This window comes from Theobroma umbraticum, unplaced genomic scaffold (genome assembly GCF_002168275.2).
Source record: "Theobroma umbraticum cultivar Fairchild unplaced genomic scaffold, ASM216827v3 scaffold_56.0, whole genome shotgun sequence".
NCBI classification, from domain to species: domain Eukaryota; kingdom Viridiplantae; phylum Streptophyta; class Magnoliopsida; order Malvales; family Malvaceae; genus Theobroma; species Theobroma umbraticum.
The window spans coordinates 4,682,481-4,700,918 of NW_018397256.1; the positions used below are offsets into that span (position 1 = coordinate 4,682,481).

Sequence of the window (18,438 nt, forward strand, 5' to 3'; positions counted from 1 at the left end):
TTGAAGTTGTTTAAATAAGTTTTTGAACTTGTTTGAATAGTTTTTAAACTTTTTTAAATAAGCTTTGAAGTACCTAAATGTTTCCATGTGAAAAGTTTCAAAATTATTTGAATGAGTTTTGAAATTGCTTTAATGATTTTTGAACTTGTTTGAATAATTTTTTAAAACTTGTCTAAACTAGTTTTAAATGTCCGTTGCATTCAATTTTGAAATGTCCAAGTATTTGGCATCAAATTGGGTTTTAAAAGAAGAATTTTCTATGTTTTAATCTTTAAGTATCGATACTTTGGTCAAAAGTATCGATACATTTTAAATAGAATGGTTCTGCCCAAAATATATGGATGCATTCCCAAATGTATTGATACATTTCAAAATGTATCGATACATTCCCAAATGTAAGATATAGTTCAAAATGTATCGATGCATTCCAAAATGTATTGATACATTTGATCCAAAACTAGCCGTTACACACGAAAAGAAAAGGAAAAACGACTATTTTGTTCACCAAATCTTCTCTAACAGCACCAAAGCTTCTCTAACTATAAAAAGGACTTCTCCAACACATTTACAAGGTTAGAAGAGTGGAGGAAAACATCATTTGAATAAGAATCAAACCTTATAAAGAAAAAGAGAGAAAAACTAAGCTAGAGAAAGCAAATTCAATTCTTCCACCAAGTTTTTAAGCTTTCTTGTGCTATAATTCCTAGGTGTCTTCATTCCTACCTTTTGTAATAATTTTTATACTCATCATACTCTGCCTACATTGTACTTAGCAAAACTCACTTTTTAGAGGTATCATTTCTATTCAAAAATGTAAGAAAGAAACAGTTGTACTTTAGCCTTTGAAAGGCATTGTGAAGGTTGTGCTTGATTCATAAAAGCCATTGCATTGAGAGGTTGTGCTTGATACTTTGAAAGGAATTGTAAAAGTTATGTTTGAACCTTAAAAAGTATGTTTCATAGTGGATTTGAAATTCCTTAGTGAGCTAAGAGAGAGGACGTAGGCAAAGAGGGCAACCCTTTATAAAAATATTGTGTCTTTTGTCTTTATTTTTCACTCCTTGAATTTATGCATTTACATTAAAGAATTTATCAAATTTGTTATTAACTTGTTTATTCTTTAATTTACTCTTCAAACTATTATTGACACACTTTGATAAAAAAACAAATTTATGAAATTATTTTTAGCTTAGCTTGATTTGAAGCTTATGAAAATTTTACACTAGTGCATTTTGCCTTAAAGAGTTTGAAAATTTATTTTCAACTTGTTTCGTCAATATTTTGCTTAAATTACTTTTGGCATGTTTCAAAGTGAAAACAAATTTGGGAAACTTATTTTCAAACTTGCCTTCATATAAAGTTTAAATTTATTGAAAAGAATTTTTAAAAATTCAATTCACCCACTTCTTGGATTTTTTTTATTATTATAAAGCTAACACTTCTAACAGATAGGTGCGACTAGTTTCCACTACCTTGCCTAGAACGACGTCATTTGCAAGGAATGTCAAGGGTGACAAAGGTAAAGGTATAGCCTCATCGTCTCGAGGTGGACTGGCTGCCACATCCCATTTTGTTGTGGAATATGACTATCATATGACACCAAACAAGTATAGCCCGCTAGGCCCAAACAAGCCTTTTTACATCAATCATCATAACTTGGCCCATTACCCATAATCATCATATTTGAAGCATACAATATTAGACTCATGCATACATCCAAAGGCAATTATACATAGTTATGGAACTTCTAAACATAAGCTGTGCAAGTGCTTTCATTCATAATAAACTTAGAGTTAACAACTCATACATCATGTCATAGTCATTTCTCAACACCCTCAAGTGTTCATATAAGCTATTGAGCCACATTTGTACATTAATCCATAACATTCATAGGAATATGCCAAGCATTGGCTACATAATCATAAACATGTTCAATATCCATAAACATAAACATAAAGTCAACGCTGACTCGTCAACGGAACATGACCTGACTCTCTTTGGGCATCAAGTGGCTACTAAACACCTACCAAAGAAGGATGAATGGAACATGACTCCGTGACTCAGGAGTTGAATGCTATCATTGATTTGTAAACAAAAATAATTAGAAAAAATAATGTGTCAGTCATAAAGACTTTATGAATGGATACGGGGAAGGGGACAAACCAAATGGGAGAGTTATTTCCACAAATTACATCATTAATGTAAATATGAATTTGAGATAAACATACTTAATTTCAAATTTCTCAAAAAATAGAGTTGGCATAAACGAGTCTCATTTTCATAGTGAAAGTAACATTTCATAAACATATAGTTCAATAAATAAGCAAAACATTAGTGAAAAACCCTATAGGAAAAGTAAGGAAGTTGATGTTTTGGTGTTCCACATTTAGGCTCATGAGTGGCACATCAGCCTTACATGGAACGTCACCACTATGTAGTGGAATTTTGCTACACCATGTGTGGGGGTCGCTCTACTTATATCTCTGTTCATTTGCACCACGTGTGGAATGTCACCTCACATCATGTGGAGCATTATGATCATGATACTACGTACAATTCACCACACGTGGAATGTTATCGTACATTGTGTAGAGTCTATCATCACCATACTAGACACAATTCACCACGTGTGGAATGTAACCTCAGACTGTATGAAAGCTCTCGGAAACAATCACATACAAAGTATTAACTCATATCTCAATCTATCATTAATACATAATCAAAGTAGACTCATGCTATACCTTTAAATCTCTTATGGGGTATGTGGAAACTACATCATATATTATCTCGATGAGCCATGATTCACATATTCTAATTTTCCTCGTATAATCATATCATAAGCTTAAGGATAGGAACATCTACCTCAACCAAAACATTCATTTCCCTTGCTTTTCCATAACAATAATGTGGGTTCTAGTTATCCACAAATTCTATTCTTCCAAAAGTGCTCAATCATTATACTTATCATCAAGTATAAAGGTGGAAACTTACATCCACTTTTCATCCATATGACTATGTACATTTCTCATTTCATAACGGAATCAAAAGTTTTTTAAGTAAAACATTTGAAACAGTTTGTCCCCTCTTATTGAAAACTAATACATAATAATGATATTTACATATATAGTTATATTCTAAAACCTTTTGAATACATTTGGATAAAAATTCATTTGATTTAATTTTTGTAAATATAGTATTCAAATCATGCAAGCTAAACAACACAATAAAACATGCTTGGCTTTATTGTATTAAAATACTTAAAAGGGTGTATCCATTCACCTTCAAAATGTCAACCTTTATCAACAAGCAAGACTTTACTATAGCAAAGTTTTTGGAATTTTGGCAGCACCTAAAGATTTAAACAATTAATACAATCATTGTTCGGACTATGAATCACATAATTACCTTTTTAAACCTTTTCGACACTAACCAAGTTCATTTAAAACTAGTTTTCTAACTTAAACCCACTGTTACTTAACATAATAAATGCTTAGAAACCCATAAATCCTTCATCTTTATCTTAGGCGAGCCTTATGATAAGGAAAATCACAAAATCTTTGAGTTGTAGTGTTCAACAGAAAATCTAGATATAAAAATAATATTTTTAGTGTTGAAAAATTCATAAATCAGGATTTAAAAGTTAAAAGATGTCACATTTGTTTCAACTCTTGAGAAGAATTTCTCTTGTGTGGTTCAGTTGGAGATTAAGTGAAGAAGAAGAGGACAATAAGTTGTCCACTTTACTAGCACAAAGGCGTGGTTAAAAAGCTTTCTCTTTGAAAAAGTCTCCATTGCAGTCATGTGTGCATCTATTGGAGGTCAAACGCTTGGGTGACTCAGGTTCTTCACTTCCTTTCGATGTTCATAGGTTGAATCAAAGGAGAAGGAAACCATCGTGATTCTCACATCACTTGGCAAAGGAAGACTAAAATCGATTTTTTTAAATGAACTTAAGTCAAGACCTCATTAAAAAGTATAAATTAACAAGAGCAATCACATATAAACAAAAGAAAAATTGATGATGACTCAACTTTCACGTTAAACGGTTAAGTTTATGCACTTACACGTTATGACACCCTACTTGTTAATGAGATTAGAATTAAGATTCCTCAAAATTAATAGATAGCACACCCGTTGACAACCCTCGCTTTTCCCTCTAGCTTTGACCATTTATGCATGGCTTGTGAGATACTAGTTAAAATGGAAACATAGGCAAATACCTTGAGGACAGAAGGAGCAGAAGTAAACTTGACTGGAGCGTTTAGTTACTTGTGTAAATTGTGATGGTCCCACAAAACTAAGCCTTCTTCAATCGTTCAGCTTTCTTCTGCAGTCTTCTCTCCCTTTCATTGCGCCCTGCAGGGGCTGCAGCCCAAGGCATCACTCTGCTAAACCTGTCAAGCCAACTCCCCGAAAAGACTTCACCTCTTCCACCGCTTCATTAGTCATTGCGCTGCCGCTGCTGCTACCCATGTTCCGTATTACGTGGTCCAGCCCATTCCAAATCAACAAAGACGCAACTATGTTCGAAATAAAATAATAGATAAATAAACAAACCTTCTATGCATAAAACATCATCACAACCCTTATCGTTTTAACTAGTGAAGACAAGGCCATGTTTCATCTACTTTCTGTGTTCATCTTGTTTCTTTTCATATACAACTCTAATTCTTTAAATACTTTCATAGCTCTCCTAGATCCTCTCTCGAAACCCTCACCTTTCCTCTCTCAAAAACTTTGGTACTCTTCAATCATTTCTTCTTCGCCTGCTTCTTCTTCTTCTATCATTCATGTTTATAGTGCTCCAATCCATGGCTTCTCTGCAACCCTCACACCTGACCAAGTTAAAAGCATCCGGAAGCTCCCTGGAGTTCTCTCCCTGCTCCCTGACAAAGTCTTGCAACTCCACACCACACGTTCACCATCATTTCTTGGCCTGGAAACCCCAAATCCTTGCATGATAAATACTTCAGAATCCAATTCGATTATTGGGTTTATCGACACTGGTATTTGGCCCGAACACCCGAGTTTCTCTGACCATAACCTTGGACCAATACCAGTTCACTGGAAAGGCCAATGTGAAAGTGGCTTCAGATTCAATCATACAAATTGTAACCTTAAAATCATAGGTGCCCGTTTCTTCTCCGGTGGATATGATGCTGGTTTGGCCAAATGGGTAAACCCGTTAAGGAATTTCGGTCACCAAGAGACTGTGATGGCACGGCACGCATGTCGCATCCATTGCTGCAGGGTCTCCTGTACCAGGTCCGGGTTTTTTGGTTTTGCGTTTGGGTGGCCCGTGGCATGGCACCGAGAGCAAGAATTGCAGTGTACAAGGTTTGTTGGGCTTCAGGTTGTTTGTTATCCGATGTTTGTAAGGCTTTCGAAAGTGCATAACGGATGGTGTTGATATCATATCACTTTCACTTGGCTCATCTCGTTTGCCGTTTTACCTGGATTTATTGTCCATCATGTCGTTTCGGGCATTTTCTCACGGTATTTTCATAGCTGCGTCAGCCGGAAACGAGGGACCCACATTGGCAACTGTGGCTAACGAGCCACCGTGGATCACCACTGTCGGTGCCGGAACGGTTGACCGTGATTTCCCAGCTACCATACATCTCAAGAACGAGGTATCAGTTCTCGGTACATCCATCACCTTGATGCAGGATGATATATTGACCCGAAAATATTACTTGCTCCACTTTGCTGCCAAATTCAATTCTTCGTCTGGATTCAATTTCTCTCGCCAATTAATCGAGGGTAAAATTGTGTATTACCGGACAGAAGGATACGTAGCAAGATGTCACTTGGGGCTGTGCTTAAAAGAGCTAGGGCAATAGCCATGATACTTTCTCACGGAAATATTGATCCCGATGGAATAGTTTCGGAGCCCCATGTAATCCCAACTATTAGCATCGGGGCTTTAGAAGGCAAGGTAATTGAGGACTATATTTTACATGATGAAAACCCAATGGCTAAAATATCATCACAAGGAACAATTTCAATGCATGCAAAGCCAGCTCCAATTGTTGCCTCTTTTTCATCAAGAGGTCCTAATTCTCTTGTACCTGGAATTCTAAAACCTGATATTCTAGCTCCAGGTGTGAATATTTTGGCAGCGTGGACGGATGCGATTGGGCCATCTGGCATGGCATTGGATTTTCGGCGGTCAAGCTTTAACATTATGTCTGGGACGTCGATGGCCTGTCCGCACGTTTCAGGTGCCGCGGCGTTGATCAAATCATCCCACCCGGATTGGGGTCCAAATGAGATAAAGTCAGCCTTAATGACTACATCAACTGTCCATAAACATTATAATTACAATAGAAATAAGCCATGGTCTCCAATTTCGGATGAGTCTACAGGCAATGCTGCTACCCCATTTGACATTGGATCAGGGCATATGCTACCTATAAAAGCAATGGACCCCGGTTTAGTTTTTGGTTTGGAACACCAGGATTATGTTAATTTCTTATGTGAATTGAACTACACAAAGAAACAATTACAAATTGTTACAGGAAAAAAATCCCATTGCTCGAATGATAGTACATGGCAGTTGAATTATCCAACTGTAACAGTCGAGGCAGAAAAGGTTTGGCATGGGGCAGTAGTAGTAGCTAGGAAAATGACGAATGCAAATAAAGGGTCCAGTGAGTACAAGGCTAAGGTTGTCGGTCCGAAAGGGTATTATAAGGTGGATGTGAAGCCGAAGAGGCTGAAATTTTCTGGTATCTCAGATCAGAGCTTGAGTTTTAGAATAGTTTTAGAGAAAGAAAATAATATGCACGAGAGGAAGAAATTGTGGTTTGGGGCGTTAATTTGGAGCGAGAAACGGGGAAAGCATAAGGTAAAGTGTCCTATAATGATTTTTCTGCCAAAGAGTACTCAAGTGGATGAAGAAATTAAAGTAGTTTGCTAAGTAGATGGAGTAGTAGTTATGGGCTGCAATCATTGGACCACAGCTCTAGTGCTCCAGGTAGGGCTATTCTGTCTTCATCAAGGTTCTAGAGGATGTAATGAGTTTGTATTTGATTGCCTCTGCAGTTGTCTGCAAATATCTTTTGTTGGTACAATTTGAAATTAGCTACGCCTGTATATATTTTTTTATTAATCATGGTCCCTTTTAAGGTTTTATATGAATTTTCATGGGTCCGTATTCAAGAAAAAAAAAAAAAAAAACCACCCAAATGCCTCTACTTCCAATAATGTGATTTTTCCATCAGATGAAAGCATATTCAATTTCCTAGTGGGAGGGGCTTACATCAACATTCAGGAAAAACTCCTTTAGCGAGAGCAGCTTGCATTTTATTGTAAACAATATGAGCGGAGCTAATAGACAAAAAAGTGGTTTTAAATAGTTCTTGTCATTTTTTGGCTGAAAAAGAAAAGTTCATATCATTAAAATTAATTGTAAATTATTATAAACTCTGGATTATCAACGAGTATAGGGTTTATGATTGTTTACATCATGAACACATCATAAATGGTCGAGATTCCAGCGTTCTACAATTGAAGGGAAAAAAACTGAGATTAAAAAATGAATACAAAGTAAAACGTAAATACTAAAAAATAAATACAAATGCAAAATGAAAATAATTAAAAGTAATTAGTGGAAACATCAACCAAACCAAATCTAATTCTACTTTATAAGTGTTTTCCTATTACTCTTGCTTAATAAAATCATTTATTTTGTGAGTAAAGACCAAAAATATATATAATTTTGCATCCAAACATATTTTACTCAAAGGTAATTGTATATGTCTCCTAGGCGAAGAGTTTGATTTGAGTTTATCCTGTCTAAACTTAATAAAATGAAAATATTCTCAGTTAATCTCGTATTTTCTTACTAGACAAGGAAAAAAGGCAAATTTTTGCCATACTCTTTTCCTCCCATCCCGATTCTTTTTTTTTTGTCTAAAACATTTGTCAAGCTTGTAAATAATAAAACTGATAAATTTTATATTAATTAATTTATATTAATCCAAGGTTCTTCGTAGTTGAATTTTAGAAAATAAAGTGTACTTGATTTTTGATACATTATTTGACAACCAAAGCAATATTGACCAAATTAATTGTTGGAATTCAATGCATTAGAATCTTCCTCCTCTATTTTCTAATAACTCTCCAATAAATGAGATTCTCAATGTTTTATGTAGATAAGAAAAGAGACCTAGTTTACCTTTATATAGTGAATCCCTAATCCTTCTTATCATAGAATTTAGAATTTCTTACACAAGCATATACTCTTATGTCCACATTTAATATTGGAGTCTAGTTTACTTTACTAGATTATATTATGGACTATAATATTGTAATTATATATAAACCAAATAAGCTTAGCTCGTTTTTTTATAAAAAGAAAAAAATTAAATGTTTTCTAATAACTCTCCAAATGAATGAGATTCTTAATGTTTTATGTAGATAAGAGAAGAGACATAGTCTACCTTTATTTAATTAATCCCTAGTCCAAACCATCATAGGATTTAGAGTTTCTTACACAAGCCTATACTGTTATGTCTACATGTTTAATATTTGAGTCTAGTTTACTTTGCTAGATTATATTATGGACTATAATATTGTCATTTTATCAAAACTAAATAAGCTTAGCCTTCATATATATATATATATATATATAAGCAAAATAAATAAAATAATGTAAGTCTACACTTTATTATTTGAGAAAATCTAATAATCTCCCTCTGGAATGACATTATTTATATTCAAATTTCTGAAACACATTCTCTAAAAAATGAATGCTTAGGAACTACTTTGCAAATGTTCCTTAAAAATTTGAGTATTTTATGCATATATTGAACACCAATTTAAATGCTCATACTTATTTAATTCCGTGAATACTTGAGTATTAGATAAACATGTTGAATATCTACTTAAATACTCATTTATTCTAGGCTCATGATTTCTCTCTTAACAATTGGCGTTTTAGCAATTGGAAACATTAGTTTCATGATTTTCTAAGAAAGAGTAAGATTATGCTTAAACTGATCATCTCCTTTATCCCTTTTCCTTTTGCATCATGTTTGAATTAGCCTTGTTTTACTTTTAACCCCTCTTTTGATAATGTCAAAAAAAGGGAGAAAGAAGAAATAACTGTTGTGTTTGCTATTGTGTTTGATGAAAAAAACTACTATACTTGAATGCTTAATTTTCTTTAAATCTAGATGCACTCATTAAGGGAGAGTTTTAAAAATTCTTTTTAATGATGACAAAAAAAGAGAGAAGGAAGACTAAGTTAAATAAAGTTTGATAGGTCTTTATGTTTATTTTATGTGTGTGATGCTTAGTTATGGTTTAGTTGTATATTATGTGCTAGTTATTATGGATATTAAAGATATCTTGCTTAGCTACTGTGGATATTGTATATCTTGTTTAGATACGATGGATATTATGAATATTTTATTGCAAATCTTTAAAGAAAACTAGATGCATTAACTAAATAGGAGCAATCCTCATTATGCATAAAGATTTAAAGGATTCATATTGAACATAGACATTACGTTTTTAATCTAGGAGAGTTTTATCATCATCAAAAAAGAGGAGAATGTAGAATCCATATGTTTTTTATGATAACAAAACATTTTTTATTTATTGATGTCTAATTATATTTTTTGAATGTGCAAGAAAAAGCTTAAATTTCTTAACATATATATTGTTTGAAAGTAAGTCAAGATGCCTATTCAGTTGCAAGATGGGTTAACTAGTTAAACAAGCAGAGAAGAAAAAGCTTTAATGAAGACAGATTAGTCTTAACTGCTTAGCACAAATCCTTAATCAATTAAAGTAATGATGGCCGCTACACTGAGGATAGACAGAAAGGTCTTAACTGATTAACACAATGCTTAATCAATTAAGAAGGTATTGGACGCAAAACAAAATATTATTAATTGGTTAACCAAAGGTGTTAATCGATTAAGGGACAAACTTGAGGTACCTAAAAAGTGCCAAAATTCAAATTTAAAATGAAGTTGATCATTGGAAAGCACCAAATGAAGGAATTCAAATTTGAAGATAATTTAATGGAATAATGTTTATTTCACCCAATTAAAGTTAAAGAAAGGGAAACCTCAATTAGTTAAAGGAAAGACTAACCAATTAATGGAAAATTACTAACTACAGAAGTTTGAAAATGGAATGTTCTTAATCAGTTAAAGCCACCTTTAATTGGTTAACACAGTGAAGCAGACTACCAAATAGAAAAGCTTTAATCAGTTAAAAAGTCACTCCAAGAATTTGGAAAGAATCACTAGAAGACACAATAATAGCTATTTCTGACCCAAAACTATCTTTAATGGCTAGAAATTGTCCTCCAAGTATAAATAAAGGTTCAAATGATCAGAGATGAGTAAGAGAATTTACCAAGAGTGATTTTGAGTTTAGAAGACCAAAAACCTTCTTTTTGCACTTGTATCTCACTCATATTTTTTGTAAAATTGTTTGAGCTGAATTTTATACATCTTAGATTAGCTAAGTGATCAATTGTACTTCATCTCTTCTTTATTTCTTATTACTTAGAGTCTACGGGGCACTCTAAAGTGTAGACTAAGCCTAGAAGTCTTAGGGATTCTTGTAAAAGTTTAAAGCTTGGGTTAAAAGCTCATTTTGTAAAAGCTTGGTGGAAGATGTTAATTCCACTAGTTTAGTGAAGTTGGGTTGCAAATCTTTAATTGAGAGATTATGGTAGCAGATATAGGTCAAGGGAACCAAACCACTATAAATATTTATGTTTTGTCGACTTCTCCCTACCTTCTCCTTACTTGGTGCCTTTTAACTTCAACAAGTTTTAACCCTTCCATTTCAAAATTATACAAAAAGTTTTTCAAGCTCAAGAGCTGCTTCAAAATATTTTTAAATGTTATTCACCCCCTTCTAGTACTCTATTTGGACCAACAAACCTTTCTTTACCTTTTCAAGGATCAAACAAAACCATTACAACACTACTTTTTAAAGGTTCAAGTACATGGAGGAAGAGTTTGGTAAAGCTAAGAAATTATTACAAAAGATATGAGTGAAAGCACTAAGAATTTGAAGCATGAAGATAGCTCACAAGCTTATTAGAAGAATAGGAATGGCTTGCTCTAGCTTCGGTTTTCTCTTTTTTTCCTCTTCTTTTTAACTTCAGTTGATTCTTGATCAAATGATGTTTTTCTCTTCTCTTCCCTTACTCAAAATGTGTTGAAGTCCTTTTTATACTTAGAAAAAGTTTCTAGCTGTTTGGGATGATTTGATGGGAGAACTAGCAATTTTTCTTATCTTTTTTATGTATAACGACTACTTTTGGAGCTTAGAAATAGACCTTTTCTTCTCCAAAAATTGATTCTTTTTAGGTATGAAGCTTTTTATTGTAAAAAATCAATTAATGCATTCTTGAGAAGTTGATTCTTTGCGTCTCTAGAGCCCTCTATTTTGAAGAATTAATCAGTGCATTCTTGAGAAATCAATTCTTTGTCTTTGGAGCTTTTTATTTTATAGGATTCAATCCTTACATTCTTAAGCCATTGATTCTTCTTCATCCTATATTTTGAAAATTGATCTTTCACTCCTCTAGAAATCGATTTTTCTTGCACTTTGGGCATTAAATTCAAATTTTAAATTTCCTCTTACCCACTCCCTGTTGATTCATTCTCCAAGCTTTTCTTATTCTTCAAGTTTTTTATTTTTGTCTTGCAAATTCAAAGGAATCAATCACTTGATGCTTGAGAAGTCGATTCTTGTTCTTCTAATGGCTTTCTTATCTTCAAGAATTGATGTTTTATTTTCTAACAATTAATTTTTCTTGCTTGAACTTGAGATTCAAAGTATATACAAGATTTTTCCTTTCATAAAACAACTTCAATCCCAAGTTCAAATATCAATCAAGTAAGGAAACATTAAGCACATCAAAAGCATTCAAGGATTACTCAAGCCATTTAAAGATTACCTAAATAAGAAATTTTGATCATTTTTGTCATGTCAAAACTCTAATCATTTTCAAGGTATTAAAGCTAATAATCTCCCCATTTTAATATGACAAAACTTTGAGCAAAATTTGCTTATAAAGTACTTCCCCAAAATAATTGCAAGCTTCAAAACTTGAAAATCAAATATTCCTTTTTAAAAATATAAATTTTCTCAATATCTCTCCCCTTTTTTTATATATTAAGAAGGATGATCGACACATAATAAACACAATTTGCAAAACATGATAAGTATGATAAAGAACATACCAATTGTTAGAAAAAGATATTCAATAAGCACATCAATTATTCTCCCACCAATATTCAAAACTAATAGCAATTGATATATATAGAAGTCCCTTTTTGTAAAAGCAAATAAACATAAAATCAATTATGAGGGAAAGAATCATTTTAAAGCACATTTTATAATTGGTGAAGCACTAGTAATGACACCCCCCATCATTAAGCATTCCAAGCATATCAATTTCAAAGCTAAAACACATTTAGGAAATATATGCTCACTTTTAAAGCTCAAGTGCAAATTGATATTATAAAGCTTGATGCAAATTTAAAGCTAGATGATAACAAAAAATTACCTAAAGCATGATACTAATGGTTGGAATAAACTTGATATCAACTGTGCATTTCAACACTTCAGCATAAATAAGAAGCAATAAAGCACATTTGGTGTTAGAAAGATATTATTGATAATGAATAACACCAATTTGTTAAATTTTCACCACAACTTGTTGTTGATGATGCCAAGTGCTAATGATACCAACCTTAAATGAGACATGCATTTGTCAATGATAAACTCCCCCTTAATAAATCATAAGATTAATGTCAATTGTTAGGAGAGAATTGAAAAATAGTTCTTAAGCATGTCTAAGGCATCATTAGGCATCAAGTACCATTCCTAATCATTTTCAAGCTTCATTAAACATTTTTAATTTTCATCATTAAGCACCATCAAGCATTATCAACCAAGTAATATTAATCATTTCAAAAGAATTCCCCAATTTATATAAGAATGAAAATTCAAGGAGAACTTTCACAATAAGAGCATATCATCAAATATTAAGAGAGTATTAGCATTAAGCACTCTTAGCAAGCATTCATCCCAATCATTTTCAAGCAAGCATTTCAAGATAAATTCTCCTAACTATATATGAACCTATCAATTCAAAGAGAATTAAAAGCATTTAGCACTTGTTGCAATTATGTAAAAGAATATTATGATCAAGTAAGCACAAACATGATTGCAAGAAAGATTTTGGCTATCTTCACTAATCATGATTCCAATATGTTCCATGAAATGCAAGCATGATTTTACTCTTCCTCAAATATACAAATGTTGTCAATTTTGCACACATAAATATAGATATTGAACAAGTAATATAGATAGTAAGTCTAAAATCGTATCCCATAGAGATTTGTTCCTAAATCTTTACTAAGTACTAAAATTGTCGCAAACTAATCTTATTCAAGTAACTAAATTTTTTCTAGAAAATTAGTTAAAACTAAATTAAAGTGAACATGAAATTAATGAACAGAAATTAAAAATTCATTTGAGAAAGGTAGTAGATAAAAACTTAGGATTTTGAGTTCATGCAACACATTATTTGATACCAACTTTTTGTATTACTTACATTTATGAGTAGTTTTGCTAACCTACAATCCAAAGCTATGTATAAGTCTCTATCAAGATGCTTGCACAAATGCCTAACTTAATTGGGTCACTATATGTCTATAGTAATCAATTGAATAAGGTTCATTAAGCTAGTGTTTTAATTTTGCTATGTATGGCAATTGGCATATGTCCATCCGAATCAGCGAATTAGATCACCTAAGTGACGTGAACATACACCATTTAAATTTTAATCCAATCTAAAATCCTTCTGTCAAATCTCAATTAGATTCACAAATCAATTAATTTCTAGCCAGACAATTAAAAGCATTAAGAGCAGATTTGAATATGCAAAAGTATACCCATTCATAGTAAATAAAAAAGAAACAAATATTCAAATTACATGTTGAAATCCACCACAATCCTAGAAAAATAGTTTAGGTCCTAATATCTAATAAAAACTTCATCTAAAGAAAATTAGCCATTAATCCAAGTTAAAGAAAATAAGAAAAACACAAAAGTAGAGAGAGAAACCAATAATTGAAGCTTTGTGATATTGATTCTCCCTTAAATTGTCTTGCTTTCTTACTTAGTTTTTGGCTCTTTTTCTCCAGAGAAATTACTTGTTACCTCCTCTTTAAAACCTTTAAAAAAATTCACTTACATAGCCCTTAAAAGTCCTAACTTTCAAAATCTCATAAGATGTTTTGTTTTTGAAAATTCCTCGAGCGCCACGTCTTTCAAGGGTTCTGTCTTAAACTCCACTCTTTTAGTGCACTACTTCCACTTCGACAAAGATTTCATCCATCATTTCATTAGAACTAGGTGAAGTGGTAAAACCAAATTTGTAGCCTTGCTTTTTAGCTTTCTAATGGTTGAAGAATCATGTCGTTTGGACTTATGTAGCAAGAGTTATGCCCAAAAACCGAAACATGTGCAGGTAAAGCACAGTCTGTTATGCACCTTTTTTCACTAATTAAAGTTATTTTTTATCCTACTCCTACGAAAACATAAAAATAAACATAAATAACATAAACTAACATTATTAACTTAAAATAAACATGTAAACATAAATTAAACTAAACTAATAAAATAACAAAAAACACCTAAATCAGATCCTAAATCTAATCTAACTTAGCCTAATTATGTTTTTAATCTCTCATTAAATATATATATTTGATGCACATATCAAATACCCCCAAACTTGAATCTTTGTTTGTCCCCAAGCAAAAGAAGGATCTAAAAACAAAACAACTAGCTTGAGATGCAATTCATCAAAGCGTGAATTCTCCATTTTTCCTTCAGAAATTATCCCACAATTGTAATTCAAGGTGAAGCATAGATAATCATTAGATTCTTGCTCAATTAAATTGCAAGTTCATTCTAAAATGAATTTCACAATATTCATGTGTGTGTAAATGATCTTTTTACAAAGAATATCATACAATCTAGATGAGATTATGCCAATGGAATATTTTTCTTGGTGCTTTTCATCTCTCTCTCTCCCTCTCTACTTATGTAGACTAACACTTATTCAAAGATCAATAGGTCTTTATTAGCCTTGTAGTGTAAAGCTAGGGTCTAGATATAATAAGGATATAAAGTGGCTTAATATCACCCTAAGCACATAATTATTGTAGGACCTATAAAGCTTTATTTTCCTTCACCAAGTTCACCATTTTCATTAATGTTTTTTTCTTTTTGTTCAACACTTCTTCTTTTTCTCTTTTTTTTTTCATCACAATTTCACACCCCAAACTTACTTCTTTTTATTGTAGACAATGGGGTAAATTCTAATAATTTTGAAAAAAATTTTCAACAACTGCACCTTTCTACCTTTTTCAACATTTAGCTTAGTCTATATTTCTTAAAACAATATACATGCTTACGAGTAAAGCTCGCAGAATTGAAAGTTTATTTTAAGACTAGGCTTAGTATTATGTAGTTGAACAAAGAAAAGGGAAATGAAGCTGAAAAGGATATACTAAGGATAAAAGTTTAGCGATGCTAGTTTGAAAGGTTTAAATGGTTTAAAGATGGCCTAAATCATGTCCCATCCTAAGTGTTATCTAGAGGTTCGCCTCATGAGAGAATCAAATAGATTTTAGAATTCTTGACTTCACCAAAAATTAGCACTAACATAATCTTTCTCTAAATAAAATAGCAATTCTAAGCAAAAAGATTCTTAATGCACGATTTATAGAAATCACATTCTACAATTAAACTAACAAAAGAATATCCCAATCACTCAATTCATGACTATATCAAACCAAGAATCAAAATAGCAAGATAACCAAACTATCATCCTAGGATTGGTACTATCATGGCATAGGCAATTATCATCTCAAGCATTCCTAAAATAAATCCACAAAACAAAATTTAACAAAAATAAAACAACCTAGAAACATCACAAAAAACTAATAACAATAAAACTCTCCCCTAAACTTAAATTGTACATTATCCTCAATGCCAAAAGCTAAAAAGAATAAGGAAAATAAACTTCCCTATCAATAATGGTAGTGTATTAGAAGCTCTTATTTTTTGTCTCCTCATCTTCATGCTTTCTAAACCTACATACTCAACAAAACAAGCTAGAGAGAGGTTATAACTACTTATTTAAATAGAAAAATAAAAACTAGCTAAAATAATAACTAAATCTAAAAGGATATAGATTGGGTTGCCTCCCAAGAAGTGCTTCTTTATAGTCAATAGCTTGACTTTGGTTAAGGTCTTCATTCACCTTTTAAGGAAATTTGAGTTTATGTGGAAAAAACTTAAAGTGTGAAAATAACCTCCTCCTAAGATGAGGTTGTAATGGCTTTAACTCTAGATTTGGTGCTTGCTCAACCTAAGGTGGCAAAATAGGCTAACTTTACCCAACCTCCCAAACTAAGTTTTTTTTAAATAATGCACTTTTGCTGTAGCCTTCAAAACATGTGCAACATTTGTAAGTTCTTCATTCTTGTCCTTTGTTGTCGCATCTTAAACCAAATAAGCTTCAAAGAGTTTCTTTGGACTTTACTTATCAACAGCCTCCTTAGGCAACTCATCAATTATATCCATAAAGGGAATGAGCGGTACTTATGGCTTGAATTATGGTGGTGTAGATACTTCCTCCTCCTACTTAACTTTTTCATCTTGAACTTGCTTGCTGGAAGTATTCTCTTGGTCTACTTTATCTCCATCATCTACCACATTTTTGCCATTTACCTTATCAAGATGTTTACCATATTCTTCTTTTCTATGATTAGGCTTAAAGTCATTTGGTAGGGTACCTTGAGGTTTATTATTGATAGTATTGAAAAGTTGGCCTACTTATGTCTCAAGATTTCTAATTGATGTCACTTGACATTGAATAATGGCATCATTCTTTGCCATGTATGCATTATTTTGTGCCATAAATTGCATGAACATCTTTCCATTGTTTGCATCATTTCAAAGATAAGAGCTTTAACTTGTGACTAAAAATCATAATGGAAAACAGGCTTTGATGAATATGTAGGACCATAGTCACCACTCCATGAAAAATTTGGGTGATTCCACCACGAATTGTAACTATTGGAGTATGAAATGTTTTGCTGCCCATTGAAGTTTCCATCAAATTGCATTGATTCATAATAGGTTTGACAACAATCATTTGAATAGCCATCTCCACAAAGCTCGCATGTCACAAAAGGACTTTGAAAAACATTAACATCCCAGGCGTCAATTTTCTAAGACAAAGCCTCTACTTAGACTGTCAAAGTGCTAATTGCATCCAATTCATAATCGCTAGCAACCCTTCTAAGATCAAATTGTTCAGATGGCCATTGATAGTTATAATAATGCATCACCTCAACCAATAGTACCTGAATATAAAAGAAAGAAAAACTTAAATTAAGATTAATCTGTGAATATTAAAATTAGCAAAATAAATAAGAAAACAAATCCCCAATAGCGTCACCAAAAACTTGTAGTCGATTTGCACACACAAGTATATGTCTCAAACAAGCAATATAGACAGTAAGTCTAGAATCGTATACCACAAAGATTTGTTCTTAAATCTTCACTAAGTACTAAAATTATGACAAACTAATCTTATCAAGAACTAATTTTTTTCTAGAAAATTAATTATAACTAAATTAAAGTAAACACAAAATTAATGAAAAGAATTAAAAATTCACTTGAGAAAGGTAGTAGATTAACACCTAGGATCATATGTTCATTCAACATTTCATCTGATACTAACTTCTCTTTATTTACATTCACGGGTGATTTTGCTAACTTAGAATCCAAAGCTATGTAAAAGTCTCCATTAAGATGCTTGTACAAACACCTAACTTAATTGGGTTACTATATATCTATAGTAATCAATTAAATAAGGTTCATTAAGCTAGTGCTCTAATATGGCTATACATGGCAATTGGCGTATGTCTACTGGAATAGCAAATCAGATCGCGTAAGTGACGTGAACATACACTATTTAAATCTTAGTCAAATCTAAAATCTTTCTATCAAGTCTCAATTAGATTCACAAATTAGTTAATTGTTGGTCAGATAATCAAAAGCATTAAGAGCATATTTGAATAAGCAAAACTATGCCCATTCATAGTAAATAAAATAAAAATAAATATTCAAATTACATGATGAAATCCACCACAATCCTAGAAAAATAGTTTAGCTCATAATTTCTACTAAAAACTTCATCCAAAGAAAATTAGCCATTAATCCAAGTCAAAGAAAATAAGAAAAACACAAAAGTAGAAAGAGAAAACCAATAGTTGAAGCTTTGTGATCTTGATTCTCCCTTAAATTCTCTTACTTTCTTGCTTTGTTTTTATCTCTTTTTCTCTAAAGAATTTGCTTGTTGCCTCTTCT

At 32.2% G+C, this 18,438-nt stretch overlaps 1 protein-coding gene and 1 pseudogene across 1 annotated transcript; both read left to right on the plus strand.

Moving 5' to 3' along the window:
- Window positions 1–4,615: 4,615 nt before the first annotated feature.
- On the plus strand, window positions 4,616–5,843 carry LOC110411595 (subtilisin-like protease SBT1.5). Its single transcript, XM_089782555.1, has 3 exons — window positions 4,616–5,162; window positions 5,251–5,337; window positions 5,380–5,843. The coding sequence occupies exons 1-3, from the start codon at window positions 4,616–4,618 to the stop codon at window positions 5,841–5,843; spliced, it is 1,098 nt and encodes a 365-aa protein (XP_089638681.1).
- Window positions 5,844–5,845: 2 nt separating this feature from the next.
- On the plus strand, window positions 5,846–6,922 carry LOC149527512 (subtilisin-like protease SBT1.6 pseudogene; annotated as a pseudogene).
- Window positions 6,923–18,438: the final 11,516 nt, after the last annotated feature.